We start from the raw sequence: 23,502 nt of genomic DNA, 5'->3' as shown, positions 1-23,502 counted from the left end.
CTCATGACGAATGGGTGGCCGCACCCCACATGGCAGCTCCTCGCTTGGTCCGAGAATTCCACCTCGCTTATCCCGATAAGCCTCGTCCTCTCGGAGGGGGGCCTTAAGGGGGGCAGAATGTGAGGGTCTCTGTCTTTGTGTCTCTGCTTTCCATCACCTGCGGTGTTATCAGTGAACTCGTAAAAGCAGTTCACACCTTCTGGTCTCAGGCGCCAGGCCTGATGGCCCATGTATCTTCCCCCCCGCTGTTCTTCCTGCCAGTACTCCCTCAGGCCGGTGCGGCCTTGGAAGTGTGATAGCCGCACCAGACTTCCTGGGATCCGTCTGATGTTTTGTATTATGCCAAGCTTGTAACTTCCCATAACAATAAGTGTGAACCCCAGTGCCCCAGTGCCCTGGAGTCAATATATTCTGTAAACCCGTATAGCCCCTCACTTGCAACTTTCTACCTGTGCCTGTCTCATCTCCTGAAGGCTTCAATAAATCTATTGTTTCTGTATCCACGTCTGAGCAACTGATTTGGAGAAGCAAACTCAGAGAGGGGGATCTCTCACAAATACCTTTGACACTTCCACAGCCTTCTCAGTTCATGTGGCAAAAGCCTCTGGCCATCCAGTGAATGTGCAGACAACTACCAGCAGATATTTCTTCTCTTGTGCACTAGGCATTTCAGTAAAGTCAATCACCAAGTCCTGAAAGGGTAATTCCCCCTGAAGACTGAACAAGAGGGGGCTTCTGGGGTCCTTGCTGGGCATTAAACTTGGCACAGGTCACACACTGCTGGCACACTGCCTGGGCTAGGGTAGCCAATCGAGGAATATAGAGCACAGGTTCAATAGCTGCAGCAAGGGCTGTCTTCCCTCCATGGGTAGCATCATGAAAAGCTTGTACAACAGTTGAGGCTAATGCTGGGGGCACCACAATGTGACCATCTTGCAGGCGGAACCACTTGTCACTCTGATAAGATCCAGGCTCTGTTTCAAACCATTTTCTCTCAGTACTAGAGTAGCGGGGTTCCCATTCAGACAATGGCATGGGAAACAAGGCTCCAACTTCCCTTGCCACCTGATCAGCAAAATGGTTTCCCTGCACTACAAAAGAAATCCCCTTCTGATGGCCTCGGCAATACATCACAGCTACAAGCTTAGGAGCCCACACGGCATCTAGGAGGGCTAGAATTTCAGTGCTATGAGCCAAAAGCTTTCCTCCTGCAGTAAGCAGTCCCTTTTCTTTGTACAGGGCTCCGTGTGCGTGTAATGTAAGGAAAGCATACTTAGAGTCAGTGTAGATGTTAACAATAAGGTCTGCTGCCAAAATAAGAGCATGGGTGAGAGCAATCAGTTCGGCTTTCTGTGCTGATGTAGCTAGAGGCAGAGCCTTCGCTTCAATCACTCTCACGGGTCACAACGGCATATCCAGCTCTCCTCTCTCCCAGATGCACAAGGCTGCTCCCATCCGTAAAATAGGTGACATCTGTCCTATCCCAGGGCTTATCTCGGAGGTCCGGGTGGTTGGAAAAAACCTCATCCATAACTTCCAGGCAATCATGCTCTTGACTCCCGTTGGCCACGGGAAGCAAAGTAGCAGGGTTTAAAGTCTTACAGGTCTCCAGCGAGAGACGTGGATTTTCACACAGCAGCCCCTGGTAGCGGATCATTCTTTGATTTGTAAACCAGTAGTTGTCTTTTGCATCCATTAGGGCAGTAACAGCATGTGAAACGCGCACAATGAGACTTTGTCCAAATGTCAGTTTATCAGCCTCCTGCACAAGGAGCGCAGTTGCAACAATTGCACACAGACAATGGGGCCATCCTTTTGCCACTGGGTCAGTCTTCTTTGAAAGGTAAGCCACTGGCCATTTCCAGGAGCCTAATTGTTGGACCAAAGCCCCTTGTGCTACCCCTTTCTTCTCATCCACATAAAGGGCAAATGGCTTGGTTACATCAGGAAGTCCCAGGGCTGGTGCCTCCATCAAAGCTTTCTTAATCTGTCGGAAACTCTTGTCCTGTTCCATTGTCCACTCAAAGGGAACCCTCTCTTCACCCCGGGTTGCTTCATAAAGTGATTGGGCCAGAAGGGCAAAGTTTGGCACCCAAATGCAACAGAACCCAGCCGTCCCCAAGAATTCTCGGACCTCCCTCCGGCTGGTAAGTCTGGGTATGGCACAGACTGCTTCCTTCCGCCCTCTCCCCAACGATCTTTGCTGCTTGCTAATCGGAAACCCTAGATATTTCACTTGAGTCAGGGCAATCTGAGCCTTCTGTTGGGACACCCTGTACCCTGCTTCATACAGCAGCTGCAGTAAATGAGTGGTTTCAGCCAAGCATTGTTCTCGAGTATCCACAGCAATCAAGAGATCATCAACATATTGAAGCAATGTGCTTTTCAGGGGGCATACAAAGGCAAAGAAGGTGTCCAAATCAGCCAAAGTTGTCCCAAACAGTGTGGGACTATTTTTAAATCCTTGGGGGAGCCGGGACCAAGTGAGCTGATGTTCTTGCCCCCAGGGGGGTTTGCCCCATCCCCCCTCCAGACCATTGAAATGCAAAATAGTCCTGACTGGGTGGGGCCAAACGCAAACAAAAAAAGCATCCTTTACATCCAAGACAAAAAAATATGTTGCTGTTGCAGGTATAAGTCCTAGGAGCACATATGGGTTTGGAACAACAGGATGGAGAGTCACTGTGGCTCGGTTTACTGCCTGTAAATCTTGTACCGGCCGGTAATCTTCAGTGCTGGGTTTCTGAACTGGAAGAAGAGGTGTATTTCAAGTGGACTGGCACGGTCGTAGGATCCCATGTTGCAAAAGTCGGTTTAAATGCTTCTGAATCCCCTGCCGAGCCTTGAATGGTAAAGGGTACTGCTTCAAATGCGCAGGCTGAGCCCTGGGCTTAAGCGCAACCAAAATAGGTGGAATATTCCTGGCCAAATCTGGGGGGTTCCCTTCTGCCCATATTCCCGGGACATTTACAAAGTCTGTTGGCAGGGTTCCCCCTTCCTTCTCCTCTCCCGCTAGGAGGGCAAAGAGCCTCCATTCTTCCACCAACGGCATGGTGAGGGCACATGTCATGGGTTTCTTAGGCAGAGTCAAAGATGCAGTCCCGTCAGCCTCAAAACTTATAGTTGCCTGTAGTTTGCCTAAGATATCCCTTCCCAAAAGGGCCACTGGACATTTAGGGAGATACAGAAATGAATGTGTGACTTCATGTGAACCCAGGTGACATGTCCGGCTCTTTAAAAATGGACGGACCGCTTGGACTCCTGTAGCTCCTACTATGGTTGTGCTTTGGTTACTGAATGGTGCTGTTGGATGAGTAATCACAGAGTGCTGGGGTCCAGTATCGACCATAAAATCTACAGGTTGGCCCCCTACCATCATTCTGACCATAGGCTCCTGGGGACCCAAAGGAATGGAGCCTGGTCGGCTTCATTCTTGATACAAGGGAGCCAGTTTATCAGGTGGGGAAAATGCTTGGGGATCCATCTCATGCAGGGCCAGCTGTCCAGCGTATTCTTCTGCCTCCTTCCTCTCATATCTTCCCTCTCGGACGTGTCCTGCTGACCCCCCTCTTCCTCTGCTTCTCTCCTGAGGAAATCGGCTCCATGACAAATGATTTGGGCACTCATTTTTCCAATGCCCCTCCTCTTTACAAAAAGCACACTGATTAACCCAAGCTGCGCTGGTCCAGCATGGGAAAGCGTCCGGCGTCCGTGCCCTCCTCTTCCACAAAAGGGAGCCTCTCGGGGAGCGCCCAACGCCACAGCTAAAAGGTCTGCCTTTTTCTTCATCTTACGATCCTGTTCGCGGCGGTCTTCTGCATCTCTATTCATATAGACTTTGGTGGCCACTTCCATCAATTCAGTTGCATTCTTCTCCGCAAAGCCTTCTAACTTCTGAAGCTTCCTCTTTATATCAGGATGGGACTGGGTAACGAAAGCCGTGTTGACCATGCGCTGGTCAAAAGGGGTGTACAGTCTATAGGCTGGGTCAAAAGGGGTGTACAGTCTATAGGCTTCGCACAGACGTTCATAAAAAACAGCTGGGCTCTCATCTTTCGTCTGGATCACTTCTCCCACCTTACTGATGTTAATTGCCTTCTGGGCTCCTGCCCGCAATCCTGCTAGAAGGGCATTCCTGTACACATTCAATCCCCCGTACTGCCTACGATCATTTGGATCCCACTTCAAGTCTTCCTCTGGGAATGCTCGCTCTGCCCACTGCCTCGGGTTTGCCTGTAAAGCTGGCGCCTGTCCCTCCAGATAAGTCAGGGCTGCTGCATTCACTCTCCGGGGCTCCTCTGTATTTAATAACGTCAAGAGGAGCTGCCTACAGTCTGCCCAGGTTGGATCGTGAGTGGCAAAAATGGACTGGAATAAGTCAACCATAGCCTGCTGCTTTTCAGTATAGGACGGTGTATGGGCTTTCCAATTTAACAGATCCGTAGTAGTAAACAGAGTATAAACAAACCCTGGGTTCCATTTCTGTAAGCCCCCCATGTCATCATAATACACTGGGCCGGCGAGGTCCGGAGGGGCATAATGGGTGCCCCAGCGTTGGCAGGGGTCTGAAAAACTTGACTTGGAGTCTGAATATCTGAAATTGAGGGTACTTGAAAGCCCAAAATTGGAGTGTGAGCTGGGACGAGTGGGAGAGGGGTCTGGACATCTGGGATTACAGGTCCGGTCCTGCTTGAAGTGGGACCAGAGGTCCATCCAGAGCTGACGGAAGATGGTTCAGAACTAACTTTGGATGCCCCACTAACTGTACTGACCACAATCTGTGAGGCGACTGGAGTGATCGGGCTGGGAAGGTTGCCAGGGGGTGAATTAAGTTCTAGCACATCCAGGTGCTGTGGGGTGTCTGGACTAGCAGGTTCACTCTCATTGAGCTCAAGCAAATTCAAAGCCGGGCCGGGGTTGTTATCTCTTTGGACAAGAATGCTCCCCCGCCCATCCGGAGTCCATTGGGCATGAGCAGGACTGGCACGACTCTGGGGGCTTGGGCTGGCCACACGGGCAGGACTCCGGTGGCACTGGTGTTCTAGGCTGTCACTATGGCTAGTACTGTGGTGGAGTCGAGCAGGGCTTAGATGGGCGGCACGGACTGGACTGCGGAGTTGGAGGACCATGCGGTGGCTATCCTGAGGTATGGGCGGCAGCGGCAACAGTGGGTAACGGGAATTGTACGACAGTGGGGCTTGCTCTTCTTCCGGTGGGCTTTGGAGGGTTGGAGGAGAAGTGGGCTTTTTACTCGGGCGGGGCGAAGGTTGCAGGATCATGATATGACATTGATTCTCATGAGCCTGGAGGGCAGATTTTGGCAACTTTCTTGTAACAAATCCACTCCACCCATCAATATACGGGAACTGGTCCGGGTGGAGGAGCCCTTCTCCGGTAATATCCTGGTAGACCCGCTGGACCAGAGTCTGGTCAAAGCTACCTTCAGGGGGCCAGCCAACCTCGAATGCAACCCAGTCCAGTTCACAGAGAATACGGACGGTCTTCGGGTTGCATTCAAGATAATTCCGATAGACTTTAGGGAAGTGGTGTAACACCCATTCGAGTGAGCTGTCACTACAGGAAACCTTTCCACCCATAAGCCTCCCAAAATGTTTTACCAGTGTATGCAAAGTGTTCCACAACAGTCTCTCACACAAACAAGGCTTTGTCAGCGACCCCATTGAGGTCGCCCTGCGAGGAAATGCGCCAAGTCCGAAGACCACCCCTCCACTTAAACGCAAAATCACTCACACAATCTTCAAGCACACTCACACGCCTCTCCCCTTTCCCTCAGTAATTTCCTGACAAACCTAAGGTCCCTGCGGGTTCAGCCAAACCTGATGGCTATACTAGGGCAGGACGTGGAGATTGAGCAAATCTCCCTTCCCCTGATTGCAGAGGGTTCCGAAACTGAACTAAAACCCCTTTCCAACTCTCACCTGCCTTCTGTGATTTCCTCTGGAGGTGCAGAACTGGTTCTTGCGGTCCTGTTGGGTTCAGATGGCACCCCACCCAAGACCAGGATCAAGGTGTCTGTGCGTAACTCTCTCAACCAAAGAGGTCGTGATGCCAGAAAGGACTCAAAGGCACCCCGCTCCTGGCAACCTGAGCCGGGTGGGCCAGAGGGGTCCAACACCCCGTCTTTCCCCCCTTCGCGAGTTCCGGGCACCAAATAATATGCAGAAAACCCGGGTTCGAGGGGGAGGAAAAGAGACCCAAAAAACCGTTATCAAGAAAAAGAGTTTTATTCCAGCTGGACACCCAGTTGCTTTAGCAAGAAAAATAACTGAGCCCCGATTCTACCGGGGAGAAGACATTTATCCAAAACCGTGCTCTGATGGGGCCACGTCAACATTCCGTGGTTATCTGGTTGTTTAACATTGTCTGGAGCCTAAGAGCTCCAACAGCTTTTTCCCAGTTTTCAGCTCTTCTTTATCATTCACTATGACATTCCATGACTCTTCCTCCAGTACCTCCAACACACACATAGAGTTATCCTGCCCAGCAACAAGCTAATTCCTTGCTGTCTTAATACATTTCAATAATTTTACAGAAAGAAAAAGAGGTTATCACACACTATTAAATCAGACTGCTTAAGTGGATCGTCCATATTCAGGGGAAATCTATCTGGCTGTCACAACAGGTTGAGTATCCCTTATCCGGACTGCTTGGGACCAGAAGTGTCTGTATTTTGGATCGTTCCATTTTTTGGAATGTTTGCATATACATAATGAGATATCTTAGGGATGGGACCCAAATCTAAACATAAAATTCATTTAAGTTTTATATATATGTTATATAAAAGAAGGAGAAGAAGAAGAGCTGGTTTTTGTATGCCAACTTTCTCTACCACTTAAGGGAGAATCAAACCGGCTTACAATCGCCTTCCCTTCCCTTCCCCACAACAGACACCCTGTGAGGTTGAGGAGGCTGAGAGAGCTCTAAGACACTTGTGACTAGCCCAAGGTCTCCCAGCCAGCCTTATGTGGAGGAGTGGGGAAACAAATCCATTTCACCAGATTAGCCTCTGCCTCTCATGTGGAGGGAGTGGGGAATCAAATCTGGTTCTCCAGATCAGACTCCATGGCTCCAAACCACTGCTCTTAAGCGTTATATCTCGCTGGTTCTCTATGTGTATATACTTTATACACAGAGCCTGAATGTAATTTTGAACAATATTTTAACCGTACTTTTGTGTACATCAAACCATCAAAAGGAAATTGGTGTGCTGCTGAGGGCCTGTGACTAATGCCTCCATGCTGGCTCAAAAAGTCTGGTTTTCGGGTCAGTACTCATTGCTGGAAGTCTGGATAAAGGAAATTCAACCTGTATTTGTGAAATAACTGAATAATAAATAATCCAGCCCTAAACGAGCTAACTCAACTAAAAAAAAATCCATTTTCTGCCTGTGACAACAATCACTTTAAAAGTGCTGTGTCTCATGGACCTCTCCATGGGCTATGTTTCGAAGTCACCATATCTGCATGACAGTCACCCATTCTGGGAACCATCCACAGGCAAAACAGACGTTACTGTTCTTTTCTTGTAGTCATCTCTACAACGTGGCGTGGTGGTTAAGAGCAGTGGTTTGGAGCAGTGGACTCTGATCCGGACAACCCAGTTTCATTCCCCACTCCTCCACATGAACGGCGGACACTAATACGGTGAACTGGATTTGTTTCCCCACACCGCCACATGAAAACAGCTGGGTGACCTTGGGCTAGTCACAGCTCTCTCAGCCCCATCTATCTCACAGGGTGTCTGCTGTAGGGAGGGGAAAGGAAGGTGATTGTAAGCCGGTTTGATTTTTCCTTCAGTGGTAGAGGAAGTCAGCATATAAAAACCAACTCTTCTTCTTCTTCTTCTTCTTCTTCTTCTTCTTCTTCTTCTTCTTCTTCTTCTTCTTCTTCTTCTTATTCTTATTTTTATTCTTCTTGTCATAGAGTTGTAAGGTACCACCAAGTCATCTAGTCCAACCCCCGGCACAATGCAGGAAAATCACAACTACCTCCCCCACACACCTCCAGAGCCCAGAAGATGGCCAAGATGCCACCCCCCTCCCATGATCTGCCCAAGTTCATATAATCAGCATTGCTGAGAGATGGCCATCTAGCCTTTGTTTCAAAACCTCCAGGGAAGGAGAGCTTACCACCTCCCGAGGAAGCCTGTTCCACTGAGGAACCTCTCTAACTGTTAGAAATTTTTTCCTAATGTCTAGATGGAAATTCTTCTGATTTAATTTTATCCCATAGGTTCTGGTCCGACCTTCTGGGGAAACAGAAAACAACTCAGCACCCTCCTCTATATGACTGCCCTTCAAGTACTTGAAAAGGGTTATCATGTTCCCTCTCAGTCTTCTGCTCTTCTGTCTAAACATACCCAGCTCCTTCAACCTTTCCTCATAAGACTTGGTCTCCAGACCCCCCACCATCTTTGTTGCCCTCCTCCTCCTCTTCTTCTTATTGTGTTGTGTGATCAAACTAGCCAAATCACAACAGTTCATAATGTCTATAAAGTTCAGGACATTTGCGAGTGAAGTTATGCAATGGAGAAGGATGCTTGAATGTAAGTATCCAGGAGTCACTGCTGTTCAGTGGCAGAATAATAGTGAACTAAGCAAGCAGAAGTATTTTATTGTCTCAAAAATGAAAGATCCAAGGAGATTATCCACTAGGAATTTCTCCTGACTGAAACAATTCCACAAGGCTTGCAAAGGAAAGCTTCTCATAAGATTGTGTCTAAAAAGGTTTTCAAGGTGCTTCTCCCACAAAAGAAGTTGGGGAAGGTTTTTTTAAGATGGTGTCTTCCTCAGATGGCATTTTAAATTTGGCATCATCCTGACCCACGTCTGTTTCAGTTTGGGATTAAGTAATATCAGGATAATGGCATGTCCAGAGGGGTATAGAGTACTCACATTCTGAAAAAACACAGCTGTTTGAGCAGTATCCTTCATTCTCCAAGTCAGCATCTCTAAATTGGTTGCCGCAAAACCAAATAAGTACAGAATAGCGAAGGAAACCAGAGCTTTGAGGGCAGTCAAGTGAACCTTGGTGTTGAGATCGCTGGTGCTGACTCCATCGTGTTGCAAATGTCTCATGTGCTTCCAGAGAGAGATTATTAAGAAGATGATGGAGAGAACAAACAACACCAATGGGATGAAATTTTGGACAAAGCTTAGAATGCAGAGCCTTTCATTTAAGGTAGGCTGTATAATTTCTGACTCATTGCTGTTCCTTACAAGTGATTTGAATGGGTTGTAAATGGAAGAGCCAGTTTTCAAAGCTATGACATTAATAATAGTCATAAAAGCAGAGAGGACCACTGAGCCCAGAAGTTGCCATGGTACCAGTCCACAGAGACTTCGCTTCACCTGGAGGAAAATGGGGTGGGAGAAGATGGCGATCTTCATTAAGTACCAAACGCCGAGACAAGCAGCAAACCAAAGGTTGACACTGTTTGTAAATACCCACATGATGATAAACATTAAATATACATGATCCAATGCATAGGTGCTCAGAAAAAAGGAAACCATAGTCACACTCAGAATCCCCACTGCCAGCCAAGCCAGTCTAGCCAAGCCAAGACACGTCAGGATCAGATCAGTCATGGAGAGTTTCCTGCTTCTCAGCCAGTCAATGGCATTGATGAGGACAATAAATCCATTTGCTACCATTCCAATGAGGGTTTCCACGATCAGAATTGAGAAGCTGATAATTGACAATAAGGTGGACATCTTTCTGAGCACAAAGGAGAAGGTGTTCTCCCACTGTGAAGCTCACCTTTGTCAATGCTGTCCTTCAAGAGCTATCACCACAGAGGACGATACTGAGACCTTCTGCTTAGGCGCACAAAATCAGCTGGGGAGACTGGAGCTATTTTTAAGTATTAGCCCTGTTGGCATGCAAATCTTTTCCAGAAAGGGTTGTGCTACTAAATCTGATATGTCCTGTTTGCATATTCTGTGGAGATGCTAAATACAACCTTTGCATCTTCACAAATGGTGATCTTCCAGGATTTGTTGACTTAAAACCAAAATAAGCTCGATTCCATCTATTATTATTTTAATGCGTTTGAAAGGTCTCCCAAATGATTGATCTAATGCAAGGTTTCCCAACCTGTGGGTCAGACGCAAAAGTGGGTTTGCTTATTGAAAGAAGAACCTCCAGCGTTGTGTATAACTTAGCCCAGCTATAGCCATCAGGTATGAATTTCATTCATAATCTCTAATTTGCACCTGTTTTGCATAAGATAATAGAAACAGAAGTGAGTCTAATTTTTGTCCAATGATTTTAATCAATCATTCTTTTAAATGTACACATATTCAAAAGTTGTTGCCAGTTCTCCATATAAAATCCCACATAGGTATATGGATGTTTCTGCCAGCATGCTTTGTTGGATTCAAAGCTACATTCAGCAAACGGTGGCGCTTTTCTTTAATGCCAGATGCCTTCCAACAGTGGGATATGTCTTCTCCACTGAAGGAAGATTCCTTACCCTGGAGGAAGGCTCCTAGCATCCGAGGAAAGCTCTACCATCAGCAGAAGGGTAGTTTTGGATCTGACCTTCCTCTCCAATTCACCACATAGAATCTGAAATGGTTCCAGATCTTGTTCAAAATCCAAATTATATAAGCAGGAGACCTGTGAGACTTGCTTGCTTAGGTGGCATTCCACTGGCTAGCCCACTTGCTTGCCACACCACCACCCATCAGGTAGAGAATAGGGTCCATCGTTCTATAATTAGAAACGTGCTCAAGGGATTCCCTCTTGTGGAACACTTCATGAAGTGTAAACATGCAGACACGGATCTAAAATGTTTTGTAGTGTGGTCTTACCAGCATAAATCGTTTGTTAAACAAAACACAGAAAGAATCCTTGCCCAACAGGAGGCTCGCTTCATTCTTTTGTTTAACACTATTGCTTCCAATGGTCTTAATACAATGTGTGATTATACTAGTTTTCTGTAACATGACTTTAAGTAATGTATATGGTTGGAGGTTTTGCTCAGCCGCAACTCATGAGCACTTTTAACTCCTTAACTTGCAAGTCCCGTAAACTGTTAGCTCACTGAGTAGCTTAAGGGAGGGGGCAATAGGCACATCCTGGTACATGTAAATTTGATTTACTAGCTCACTGAGCGGTTCAAGGGAGAGCGCCATAGGCAAAATATAGAAGAGGCAACTGAAGAAAATGATTGAAACGGGAATTTACCGGAATCCCGTTTCGCTAGATTTGACTTTGTCTTGATGAGTCTCACCAGAACTTTTTTTGCTTTGATGAAGTTAGTGGCTATAATGGATGGATACTACGCTGATTTTATGCAACAACCAACCATTTTTGCCACACTGTATGGTTCTATGTGTAACAGCAGTTTGCTGTGTTGATGCCTCTAGTTAAAGTTAGGTGCAGTTAGCTAGTTTTGATTTTTGATTTTATGTACCGACATATTATTGCTTGTGGGATTAATGAATGGAGATATACACATAGGTGTGCATTATTGATATTGATATGTGTATTGATTGATTGACACATCTAATAGAATTGTGCTGGCCACAGCAGCTTTTTTTTTTTTTTTTTTGCTAACATCCGGTAATACAGCTGAAGTCCTTTTTTCTTAACTTAAAGTCCAAACTAGACATAACAATGTCCGTGTGGCTGCCATGAATGCCGCCACCATTTAAAAGTACTTTAAAAATATTTTAGTGGCCTGATGCTGATTGGGCCTTCAGCGCAGCAGGCTAAGGTGCTCTTGTTTCCACCTCCCCACCCCATGATGTGTCAAAATGGCCACTCTCCCAGTGGTTGTTTCCGAATCTGAACAGGCATGGGGAGGGGAGATGATAGCACTGTGCCATGGGATTTTAAAATCACTTTAAAATGGTGTTGGTGTCCTTGTGGTGACCACAAGAACTCTGACATGTCTCATGTGACCCTAATATACATTTGCTAAGGCAGTATAGGGTGGAACTAGGGTTGCCAAGCTCCAGTTGCTGGCAAGAGATCTCCTGCTATTACAACTGATCTCCAGTCAATAGATATCAGTTCCCCTGGAGAAAATGGGCACTTTGGCAATTGGACTCTATGGCATTGGAGTCCCTCCCCTCCGAAACCCTGCTTTCCTCTGGCGCCATCCCAAAAACCTTCCGCTTGTGGCGAAGAGGGACCTGGCAACCCTAGGTGCAGCATTTTGCAGAGTTCTGGCCCTGCCTTTGTCTCTCTGTCTGTCTTTCTCTGGGATCTTTCGCATTCTTATTTTCATCACTCGTGTGTTCCTACTGCTTTGGGTTTTTTTCTTTCCTTTTCTCCTTCTCCGTACATGTTTTGTTCTCTCTAGTAGAATGCCCACCGAAACAATAGGAACACACAAACCATGAAATTCAAAATGTAGACGAGCCCTTCTTCCACACACACAAACACACACACACATATTGATTGTGTTTACAATATTGCTTGTCGAAAACAAATGGTGCCATCCTTAGAAGAGTTAAACCCATTGACATCCATTGACGTCAATGTGCTCAGAACAGTGTAGCTCTGCTTTGGATTGCACTGCAAGGCATTTATACTTTAAAATTCCACGAATATGCCAAACATTACATTGTATATGGTATGTATTGACTCATTTTATGTTGTTGAAGCTTTGATTTCAAGGTTTGATAGGGTGTCCCCCCCCCAAAAAAAATTCCATTTTTACTCAACTCCCACCTTTTTTTGGCATGGGTTAAAAATTTTTTTGAAAAATTACATCTTTATGTTTGCCAAAGCAAATAGGCCTCTGCTTTCTTAGCATCATTTCCTGTGAGTTTAGCAAGTTCGTGGCCAAACCTACCTTAGCCAAAGCTGTGAGGTTTTACTAAACCTCTAGGCAAAAATAGACATGGGGAAGAAGAAGATATGCTGACTTTCTCTATCTTTTCAGGAGAATCAAACTGGTTTACAATCTCCTTCCCTTTGACTCCCCACAACAGGCACCTTGTGAGGTAGATAGGGCTGAGAGAGTTCTGAGAGAACTGTGACTAGCCCAAGGGCACCCAGCTGGCTTCATGTGTAGGCACAGGGAAACAAGGGTTCACCAGAGTTAAGTCCACCGCTCATGTGGAGGAGTGGGGAATCGAAACTGGTTCTCCAGAATAGAATCCACCTCTCGTAACCACGCTAGCTCTTCAATATGAGGTGGAGACCGTTCACTCAGGATTGCCAAATCTTTTTTTATATAATTTTTTATTAATTTTTATAATAAATCCAAAAAAAGTAAAAAAAAGGTATACATAATAATAAAAGAAAAAAAAAGAAAAAATAGTACATACATATATAGAGCGTACATTTCTGTTATTACATTGTTATACATATAAAGATATATATTACTCCCTATTTCAAAAACCCACCACCCACCACAGTGCCCATCACCCATGGACTTCCGATGGGGTGTAGTGACTAATAGAAAAAATCACATTATTATACATTAATTAAAATCACATTGTACTATAATTCGTTAACTATATTTTTAAAATCCGTTTTTGCCAATTTATCCCAATACGCAGCGGCCTTTGACCACATAATTTTGAATTCCTCCATGTCTTTACCATGTAAAGATGCTGTAATTTTGGCCATCCGCATATACATCCATAATTTTTCTCTCCATTCTCTAATTGAAGGTTTATTCGTTTGCTTCCACTTTTTAGCAATTGTAATTCTAGCTGCTGCAAAACTATATTGACATATGACTCTATCACCTTTATCCAATTCTCTGTTTGGAATACCCAATAAACAAAAAGCGGGATCTCGCTTAATTTTTACTTTAATCAAATTATTAGTTTCATTCATAACTGATTGCCAAAATCTCCTAATTTTTTTGCAAAACCACCAAATATGCATAAACGTTCCTATATCAGTACCACATTTCCAGCAAAACGCTTTATCATCTTTTTTCATTTTACTTAATAGAACCGGAGTTATATACCATCTATAAAACATTTTATATATTTCATTCGAAATAGTAAACCTAAATTCATTTTTCCAAAGCTTTCCCCAAATTTCCAATTCAATGTTATATCCTAAATCTCTCATCCATTTCAACATGACTGGTTTAATCCTTTCTTGTTCTAAGTTCAATTCTATAAGTACTTTATAAATCCTACCAATCAATCCTTTATTACCTTTTAATAATAATGTCTCGAAATTGGATTTAATATGGTTAAATCCCAACCTATTATCTTTGGTAAAAACATCATTTAATTTATAATACATAAACCAGTCTTTTAATTGAAGTTCTTCACGTGTTTTCAATATCCATGTCCCATCTCTATAATCTATCAATTCTCTATAAATATCACAATCCAAATTTAGATGTGCACCTCTTCGCATAAAAGCTTCTATAGGATTTATCCAGCCGGGAGTTTTACTTTCTAAAGCATCTTTATATTTATTCCATATTTGTAATAAGTTTTTCCTGATAATATGAGAGTTAAATTCCTTATTCACTTTCTGTGGATTGCCGAATCTGAGGCCCATGAGACAATGGTTGGTTCATCAAGGCAGGAGAGAAGGTATGCAGAGTCCTGGGAAACTGACTCTGCCCAGTGTGGCCAAGGCACCGTGCCTGTCATGTTATCTATTTTGATCTAATCAAGCAATCAAAGTCTAGTGAGTAACCATAAAGAACATAGTTGAGACTGATGTGAATCAAGCAGTTTATTGAAAGAGAGAGTATAAAGCTACGAGGAAGCATAGGAAGTAATTAGAAGAGGAATCAAAGTGAATGATTACATGGCTATATGATTGAATGAGAGCTACAGTTCTGTTTTTGCCTCCATACATGCCAATCTGCCCAATCTAATCTAAAGCTAAATTACAAAATTATTCTAAGCCTATAAAGCATAGATGTCCACAGTTTACCTTATGCAGAGGCCTCAGTGAAGTTTGCCAACTCCAGCTTGGGGAATACCTGGAGATTTTGGAGCGGAGTCTGGGGAAGGCAGAAGGGGAGGAAATTCAGCAGGGATGTCTAGGCTCCTAAGCTGCCATTTTATTCAGAAGAACTGGTCTCTGTAATTGGGTGATGTCCAGGCCCCATTCTGGGAGATGTCCAGGTCCCATGTGGAGGTTGGCAACTGTAGCCTCAGTAGAAGCCCAGGCCCTCAGGATCTCTCCAGTGAATCTTTAAACCAGGTACCCTAGCAGCTTCCAACCCTTTGCCTTTTATTCATTTCTCTTGACCAGAGCTGGGGGAATAGAAGTATTTACAGCATTTTCATTTTCCCAAGTGGACAAAAATACATGTTCTTGAAACACCCCTAGTGGAGCTCAAAACATTGCCTCTACCTAGGGTTGCCAATCTCCTGGTAGTAGCTGGAGATCTCCCGCTATTACAACTGATCTCCAGCCGATGGAGATCATTTCATCTGGAGAAAATGGCAGCTTTGGCAATTGGACTCTAGGGCATTGAAGTCCTTCCCCTCCTCAAAGCCCGCCCTCCTCAAAAACCTCCTGCCGGTAGCGAAGAGGGACCTGGCAACCCTACCTCTGTCTCCTCTCATTTTTGTTGGTTTGTTTAAAACATTCATATGTTGCTTTCCTGCTCATTAGGGCCTGCAAGTCAGCAAATGATTTTTTAAAAATCTGAATCAGAGAGCACTGGAGATTTTGGGTGTCTTTGCAACATTTTCTTTATTTGCATAAGAGCAGAATGGGAGGCATCCCAGCATTGGGCCTACAGAGGACAAGGTCCAAAAGCCTATCTCGCATGATACCCACAGGATGATATTGGGCCATCAGTCTCTTTTAGCCAACCTCGCAGGGTTGTTGTGACGATAAGATGGAGGGAAGAACAATTTTTGCCATTGAGCACCTTTGAGGAAAGTTATACAAGTTCAGTTTCCCTTATATGGACTGCTTGGGACCAGAAGTGGTCTGTATTTCGGATCTTTCCGCATTTTGGAATATCTGCATATACATAATGAGATATCTTAGGGATGGGACCCAAGTCTAAACACAAAATTCATTTAAGTTTTATATATGTTTTATATAGAAGAAGGAGAAGAAGAAGAAGAAGAAGAAGAGTTGGTGTTTATATTCCAACTTTCTCTACCACTTAAGGGAGAATCAAACTGGCTTACAATCTCCTTCCCTTCCCCACAACAGACACCATGTGAGGTAGGAGAGGCTGAGAGAGCTCTAACAGAGCTGTAACTTGCCCAAGGTCACCCAGCCGGCCTTATGTGGAGGAGTGGGGAAACAAATCAGTTCACCAGATTAGCCTCCACCGCTCACGTGGAGGAGTGGGGGAATCAAACCTGGTTCTCCATATCAGACTCCACAGCTCCAAACCACTGCTCTTAAGCGTTACATCATGCTGGCACTCTATGTGTATATACTTTATACACGGAGCCTGAATGTGATTTTGAACAATATTTTAACCGTACTTTTGTGTACATCGAACCATCAAAAGGAAATTGGTGTGCTGCTGAGGGCCTGTGACTTATGCCTCCATGCTGGCTCAAAAAGTCTGGTTTTCGGGTCAGTGCGCATGCTGGAAGTCTGGATAAAGGAAATTCAACCTGTATTTGTGAAATAACTGAATAATAAATAATCCAGCCCTAAACGAGCTAACTCAAGATGAAAAAATCCAGTTTCTGCCTATGATCATAATCACTTCAAAAGTGCTGTGACTCATGGACCTCTCTGTGGACTATGTTTTGAAGTCCCCATATCTGCAGGACAGTCACCCATTCTGGGAGCCATCCACAGGCAAAAGAGATGTTACTGTTCTTTTGTTGTAGCCATCTCTACAATGTGGCGTAGTGGTTAAGAGCGGTGGTTTGGAGTGGTGGACTATGATTTGATGAACTGGATTTGTTTCCCCACTCCTACACATGAAGCCAGCTGGGTGACCTTGGAATAGTCATACTCTCTCAGCCCCACCTACCTCACAGGGTGTCTCTTGTGGGGAGGGGAAGGGAAGGTGATTGTAAGACGGTTTGATTTCTCCTTAAGTGGTAGAGGAAGTCGACATATAAAAACCAACTCCTCCTCCTCTTCTTCTTCTTCTTCTTCTCACAGAATCATAGAGTTGGAAGGGACCACCAGGGTCATCTAGTCCATCCCCCGGCACAATGCAGGAAAATCATAACTACCTCCCCCACAAACCTCCAGTGCCCAGAAGATGGCCAAGATGCCAACCCCCCTCCTATGACCTGCCCAAGTTCATACAATCTGCATTGCTGACAGATGGCCATCTAGCCTCTGCTTAAAAACCTCCAGGGAAGGAGAGCTTACCACCTCCTGAGGAAGACTGTTCCACTGAGGAACCTCTCTAACTGTTAGAAAATTCTTCGTAATGTCTAGATGGAAATTCTTCTGATTTAATTTTATCCCATTGGTTCTGGTCCGACCTTCTGGGGAAACAAAACAACTCAGCACCCTCCTCTATATGACAGCCCTTCAAGTACTTGAAAATGGTTCTCATATCCCCTCTCAGTCTTCTGCTCTTCTGTCTAAACGTACCCAGTTCCTTCAACCTTTCCTCATAAGACTTGGTCTCCAGACCCCTCACCATCTTTGCTGCCCTCCTCCTCCTCCTCCTCTTCTTCTTCTAAGTGAACTAAGCAATAGTGAACTAAGCAAGCAGAAGAAGTATTTTATTGTCTCAATTTTAAAAAAAATGAAAGATCCAAGGAGATTATCCACTGGGAATTTCTCATCACTGAAACAATTCCACGAGGCTTGCAAAGGAAAGCTTCTCACAAGATTGTGTCTAAAGTGGTTTTCAGGCTGCTTCTCCCACAAAAGAAGGCTGGGGGGGAGGTTTTTTTAAGATGGTGGCTTCCTCAGATGACATTTTAAATTTGGCATCATCCTGACCCATGCCTGTTTCAGTTTGGGATTGATTAATATCAGGATAATGGCATGTCCAGAGGGGTATAGAGCACTCACATTGTGAAAAAACACAGATATTTGAACAGGATCCTTCATCGTCCAGGTCAGCGTTCTCTGTAAAGCAATAAACACAAAACTGAACAAGTACAGAAAAGCGAAGGGAACCAGAGCTTTGAGGGCAGTCAAGTGAACCTTGGTGTTGAGATCGCTGGTGCTGACTCCATCGCGTTGCAAATGTCTCATGTGCTTCCAGAGAGATATTATTAAGAAGATGGTGGAGAATACAAACAATGCCAAGGGGATGAAGTATTGGACAATGTTTAGAATGGCGAACGTCTCACTAAAGGTTGGCTTTCCAATTTCTGACTCATTGCTGTTGCTTACAAGTGATTTGTGTGGGTTGTAAATGGAAGAGCCAGTTTTCAAAGCTGTGACAGTAATAAAAGTCATAAAAGCAGAGAGGACCACTGAGCCCAGAAGCAGCCATGGTACCAGTCCAGAGAGACTTCGCTTCATCCAGAGTAAAATGGGGTGGGAGAAGATGGCGATCTTCATTAAGTACCAAACACCGAGACAAGCAGCAAACCAAAGGTTGACACTGTTTGTAAATGCCCACATGATGGTAAACATTAAATGTACATGATCATAGGTGCTCGCAAAAAAGAAAAGCATCGTCACATTCAGAATCACCACTGCCAGCCATGCAAGTCTGGCCAAGCCAAGACATGTCAGGATCAAATCAGTCATGGAGAGTTTCCTGATTCTCTGCCAATCAATGACATTAGTGAGAACAATAAATCCATTTGCTCCCATTCCAATGAGGGTTTCCATGATCAGAAGTGAGAAGCTGATTACTGACAATAAGGTGGACATCTTCCTGAGCACCAAAGAGGAGGCGTTCTCCCAATGTGAATCTCACCTTTGTCAATGCTCTCTTCAAGAGCTATCACCACCACAGAGGATGACACCGAGACTTTCTGTTTAGGAGCACAAAATCAGCTTGAGAGGCTGGAGCTATTTTTAAGTATTAGCCCTGTTGGGATGCAAATCGTTTCCAGAGAGGGTTGTGCTACTAAATCTTTTCTGAGATGTCCTCTTAGCATAATCTGCTGAGATGCTAAATACAGCCTTTGCATCTGCCTTCACAAATGGGGATCTTTCAGGATTTGTTGACTTAAAACCCCAAAGTGGGTTTGCATATTGAAAAAAGAACCTCCAGCGTTGTGTATAATTTATTCCAGCTACAGCCATCAGATATAAATTTCATTCATAATCACTAATTTGCACATGTTTTGCATAAGATAATAGAAACAGAAGTGAGTCTAATTATTGTCCAATGATTTTAATCAATCATTCTTTTAAATGTGTAGATAGTCAAAAGTTGTTACCAGTTCTGCATATAAAATCCCACATAGCAATATGGATATTTCTGCCAGGAGCAGCTGTGATTTTTTTGCTAACATGCAGTAGTACAGCTGAAGTCCTTGTTTCTTAACCTTATGCACTTAAAGGCCAAACTAGACATAACAGTGTCCTTATGGCTGCCATGAATGCCGCCACCATTTAAAAATAATTTTAAAATATTTCAGTGGCCTGATCCTGATTGGGCCTTCAGAGCAGCAGGCTAAGGTGCTCTTGTTTCCACCTCCCCACCCCATGATGTATCAAAATGGCCACTCTCCCAATGGTTGTTTCAGAATCTGAACAGGCATGGGGAGGGGAGATGATAGTACTATGCCATGGCATTTTTAAATCACTTTAAAATGGTGGTGGTCTCCCTGCATTGACCACAAGAACTCTGACATGTCTCATGTGACACTAATATACATTTGCTAAGGTAGCATAGGGTGCAACTAGGGTTACCAAGCTCCAGTTGGTACGAGGGCTCAGAAACAATGCATCATAATTATATCCAAAATGCAGTTTATTTTAGGCATTGATTTCATGACATATGATCAACTCAAGAAACACAAACAACTAACTAACAAGGAGTCAACAATTGATAAATAATATACAACAAATAGTACAAATAAAATTGCTGCAAAATATAGTGAAGCACAACAGCAAATTTAACAAAAGTAAGCAGCCTTAATACACAGCAACACCCCATCCGCAAGGTTCGAGGGAAGTTCAAGACGGAGATAATCCGACGGTAGGTGTGCTCAGTCCAGAAAAAGCCCGAAGGCAAAGGTGCAGAGAACTGAAAGCTTGAGAACGTGTGGCTAGTCATACATCCACGTTTCAAAAGGCTTCTTCAGCTCAATATGCTTTTAATATGACCGGCAACAAATAAAGATTAATAGTATCCAGTATTGTCAGTAAGGGATCGTCACGCTGTAAAAATAAGATTCTTAAACATATATTCTATGCAGCTGATGCCTAATTCTATAACATTCCCTGTGAACACTATGTACAGATAAATCTTACCCAGGGAAATGCGTCCTCTGTATAAACTATAAGTTCGTGCATTCTTTCCTCTTAGGGCAGTACAATCTTCTGCTCTCTTCTGTCTCAAATAGTATGATCAGCAAATGAAGGCAAAGATCAGGCCACTGAAATATTTAGAGCATTTTAGTTTTCCCAAGTGGACAAAAATAAAATGTTCTTGCAACATCCCTAGTGGAGCTCAAAACATTGTCCTCTACCTAGGGTTGCCAATTTCCAGGTAGTAGCTGGAGATCTCCCGCTATTACTAGTGATCTCCAGCCGATAGAGATCATTTCATCTGGAGAAAATGGCAGCTTTGGCAATTGGACTCTAGGGCACTGAAGTCCCTCCCCTCCACAAACCCTGCACACCTCAAGCTCCGCCCCAAAAACCTCCTGCCGGTAGCAAAGAGGAACCTGGCGACCCTACCTCTGTCATCACTCATTGTTGTTGTTTTTTGTTTAACACATTAGTATGTTGCTTTCCTGCTCATTAGGGCCTGCAAGTCAGCAAACAATTTTTAAAAAATTGGAGATTTTGGGTGTCTTTGCAACATTTTCTTTATTTGCATAAAAGCGGCTCGGGAGGCATCCCGGCATTGGGCCTACAGAAGGCAAGATTCAAAAGCCTGCTTGCCATGAAACTCACAGGATGATATTGGGTCTTCAGTCTCTTTCAGCTAACCTTGCAGGGTTGTTGTGATGATAAGATGAAGGCGGGAAGAACAATTTTTCCCATTGAGCTCCTTTGAGGAAAGGTATACAGGTTGAGTTTCCCTTATCCGAACTGCTTGGGACCAGAAGTGGTCTGTATTTCGGATCTTTCCACATTTTGGAATATCTGCATATACATAATGAGATATCTTTATAGCTGACATTCCACCGGCCAGCCCACCTGCTTGCCACACTGCCACCCATCAGGTACAGAATAGGGGACCATCGTTCTAGAATTAGAAACATGGTCATGGGAGCCCCTCTTGTGGGACACTTCATGATGTGTAAACATGCAGACACGGATCTAAGATATTTTGTAGCGTGGTCTTACCAGCATAATTCATTTGTTAAACAAAACACAGAGAGAATCCTTGCCCAACAGGAGGCTCGCTTCATTCATTTGTTTAACACTTGCTCCCAATGGTCTTAATACAATGTGTGATTGTGTTAGTTTTCTGTAATGTGACTTTAAGTGATGTATATGGTTGGAGGTTTTGCTCACCTGCAACTCATGAGCACTTGTAACTCCTTAAACCTTTAGTTCACTGAGCAGCAAACTGAGTGGTTCAAGGGAGAGCGCCGTAGGCACCCCCTGGTAACTGTAGAATCTAAAGTTTCTTTATTTAACCAGTAATGTTTTCTTAGAATGCAGCATGATGGCCGTATATTGTACCTTCTTAGCACTACAATCGAGGCAATTACGGAGTACGAGAAGAAGTGCTATTGGCACCTTCTGCACCATTGTGACGGCCACATCAAAATAAACAAGAGCCGACTGAAGAAAATGATTGAAACGGGAATTTACCGGAATCCCGTTTTGCTAGAATTGACTTTGTCTTGATGAGTCTCACCGGAACTGTTTTTGCTTTGATGAAGTTAGTGGCTATAATGGACGGATACTACACCGATTTTATGCAACGAGCTACTATTTTTGCCATACTTTATGGTTTTATATGTAACAGCTGTTTGCTGTGTTGATACCTCTAGTTAAAGTTAGATGCACTTAGCTAGTTTTGATTTTGGATTTTACTTATTGAAATATTATTGATTGTGGGATCAATGAATGGAGATACATGCATATGTGCTGCATTATCGATATTTATTTGTGTATTGATTGATTGATTGACTCATCTAATAGAATTGGGCTGGCCATAGCGGCTGTAATTTTTTTGCTGACATCCAGTAGTACAGCTCAAGTCCTTTTTATCTTAACCTTATGCACTTATGCACTGTGAGGTTTTATTAAACAGCTTGCAAAAATAGACATGGGGAAGAAGAAGATATGCCAACTTTTCTTCCTTTTAAGGGGAATCAAACTGGCTTACAATCTCCTTCCCTTTGTCTCCCCACAACAAACACCTTGTGAGGTAGATGGGGCTGAGATAGTTCTGAGGGAACTGTGACTAGCCCAAGGGCACCCAGCTGGCTTCATGTGTAGGAGCAGGGAAACAAACCTGCTTCACCAGAATAGAGTCCACCGCTCATGTGGAGGAGTGGGAAATCGAAACTGGTTCTCCAGTTTAGAATCCACCGCTTTTAACCACTACACCACGCCGGCTCTTCAATATGAGATGGAGACCATTCACTCAGGATTGCCGAATCTGAATCCCCTGAGACAATGTTTGGTTCAACATGGCAGAAGGTATGCAGAGTCCTGGGAAACTGACTCTGCCCAGTGTGATCAAGGCACTGTGCCTGTCATGTTGTATATTTTGACCTAATCAGGCAATCAAAGTCTAGTGAGTAACCATTAAAGAACATAGTTGAGACAGATGTGAATCAAGCAGTTTATTGAAACAGTACAATACTAAAAGGAAGCATAGGAAGTAATTAGAAGAGGAATCAAAGTGAATGGTTTCAAGGGTATATGATTGAATGAGAGCTACCATTCCGTTTTTGCCTCCATACATGCCAATCTGCCCAATCTAATCTAAAGCCAAATTACAAAATTATTCTAAGCCCAGAAAGCATAGAGGCCTCAGTGAAGTTTGCCAACTCCAGCTTGGGGAATACCTGGAGATTTTGGAGCGGAGTCTGGGGAAGGCAGAAGTTGGGAAGGGGAGGAAATTCAGCAGGGATGCCTACCCTCCGAAGCTGCCATTTTATTCAGAAGAACTGGTCTCTGTAATTTGGAGATGTCCAGGCCCCATTCTGGGAGATGTCCAGGTCCCACGTGGAAGTTAGCAACTGTATTCTCATAGAAGCCCAGGCCCTCACGATCTCTCCAGTGAATCTTTAAGCCAGGAACCCTAGCAGCTTCCAACCCTTTGCCTTTTATTCATTTCTCTTGACCAGGGCTGGGGGAATAGAAGTATTTACAGCATTTTAGTTTTCCCAAGTGGACAAAAATACACATTCTCGCAACATCCCTAGAGGAGCACAAAACATTGCCTTCAACCTAGGGTTTCCAATTTCCAGGTAGTAGCTGGAGATCTCCCGCTATTACAACTGATCTGCAGCCGATAGAGATCATTTCATCTGGAGAAAAT

At 44.2% G+C, this 23,502-nt stretch overlaps 2 protein-coding genes and 1 pseudogene across 2 annotated transcripts; all 3 read right to left on the bottom strand.

Moving 5' to 3' along the window:
* Positions 1 to 1,384: 1,384 nt before the first annotated feature.
* On the bottom strand, positions 1,385 to 5,279 carry LOC130476519 (uncharacterized; annotated as a pseudogene).
* Positions 5,280 to 8,791: 3,512 nt separating this feature from the next.
* LOC130476517 (taste receptor type 2 member 8-like) lies at positions 8,792 to 9,733 on the bottom strand. The gene has a single exon (XM_056848463.1). The coding sequence runs from the start codon at positions 9,731 to 9,733 to the stop codon at positions 8,792 to 8,794; it is 942 nt and encodes a 313-aa protein (XP_056704441.1).
* An 8,074-nt stretch (positions 9,734 to 17,807) lies between these two features.
* On the bottom strand, positions 17,808 to 18,746 carry LOC130476516 (taste receptor type 2 member 8-like). Its single transcript, XM_056848462.1, has one exon. It carries the CDS (start codon positions 18,744 to 18,746, stop codon positions 17,808 to 17,810), a length of 939 nt encoding a protein of 312 aa, XP_056704440.1.
* Positions 18,747 to 23,502: the final 4,756 nt, after the last annotated feature.

This window comes from Euleptes europaea, chromosome 4 (genome assembly GCF_029931775.1).
Source record: "Euleptes europaea isolate rEulEur1 chromosome 4, rEulEur1.hap1, whole genome shotgun sequence".
NCBI lineage: Eukaryota > Metazoa > Chordata > Lepidosauria > Squamata > Sphaerodactylidae > Euleptes > Euleptes europaea.
This window is presented reverse-complemented; position numbering and strand designations above follow the sequence as displayed.

What these genes read in the sequence shown, in the direction of transcription:
- LOC130476516 (XM_056848462.1), bottom strand. Translation starts at nt 18,746, where the DNA reads ATGTCCACCTTATTGTCAGTAATCAGCTTCTCACTTCTGATCATGGAA.
- LOC130476517 (XM_056848463.1), bottom strand. Translation starts at nt 9,733, where the DNA reads ATGTCCACCTTATTGTCAATTATCAGCTTCTCAATTCTGATCGTGGAA.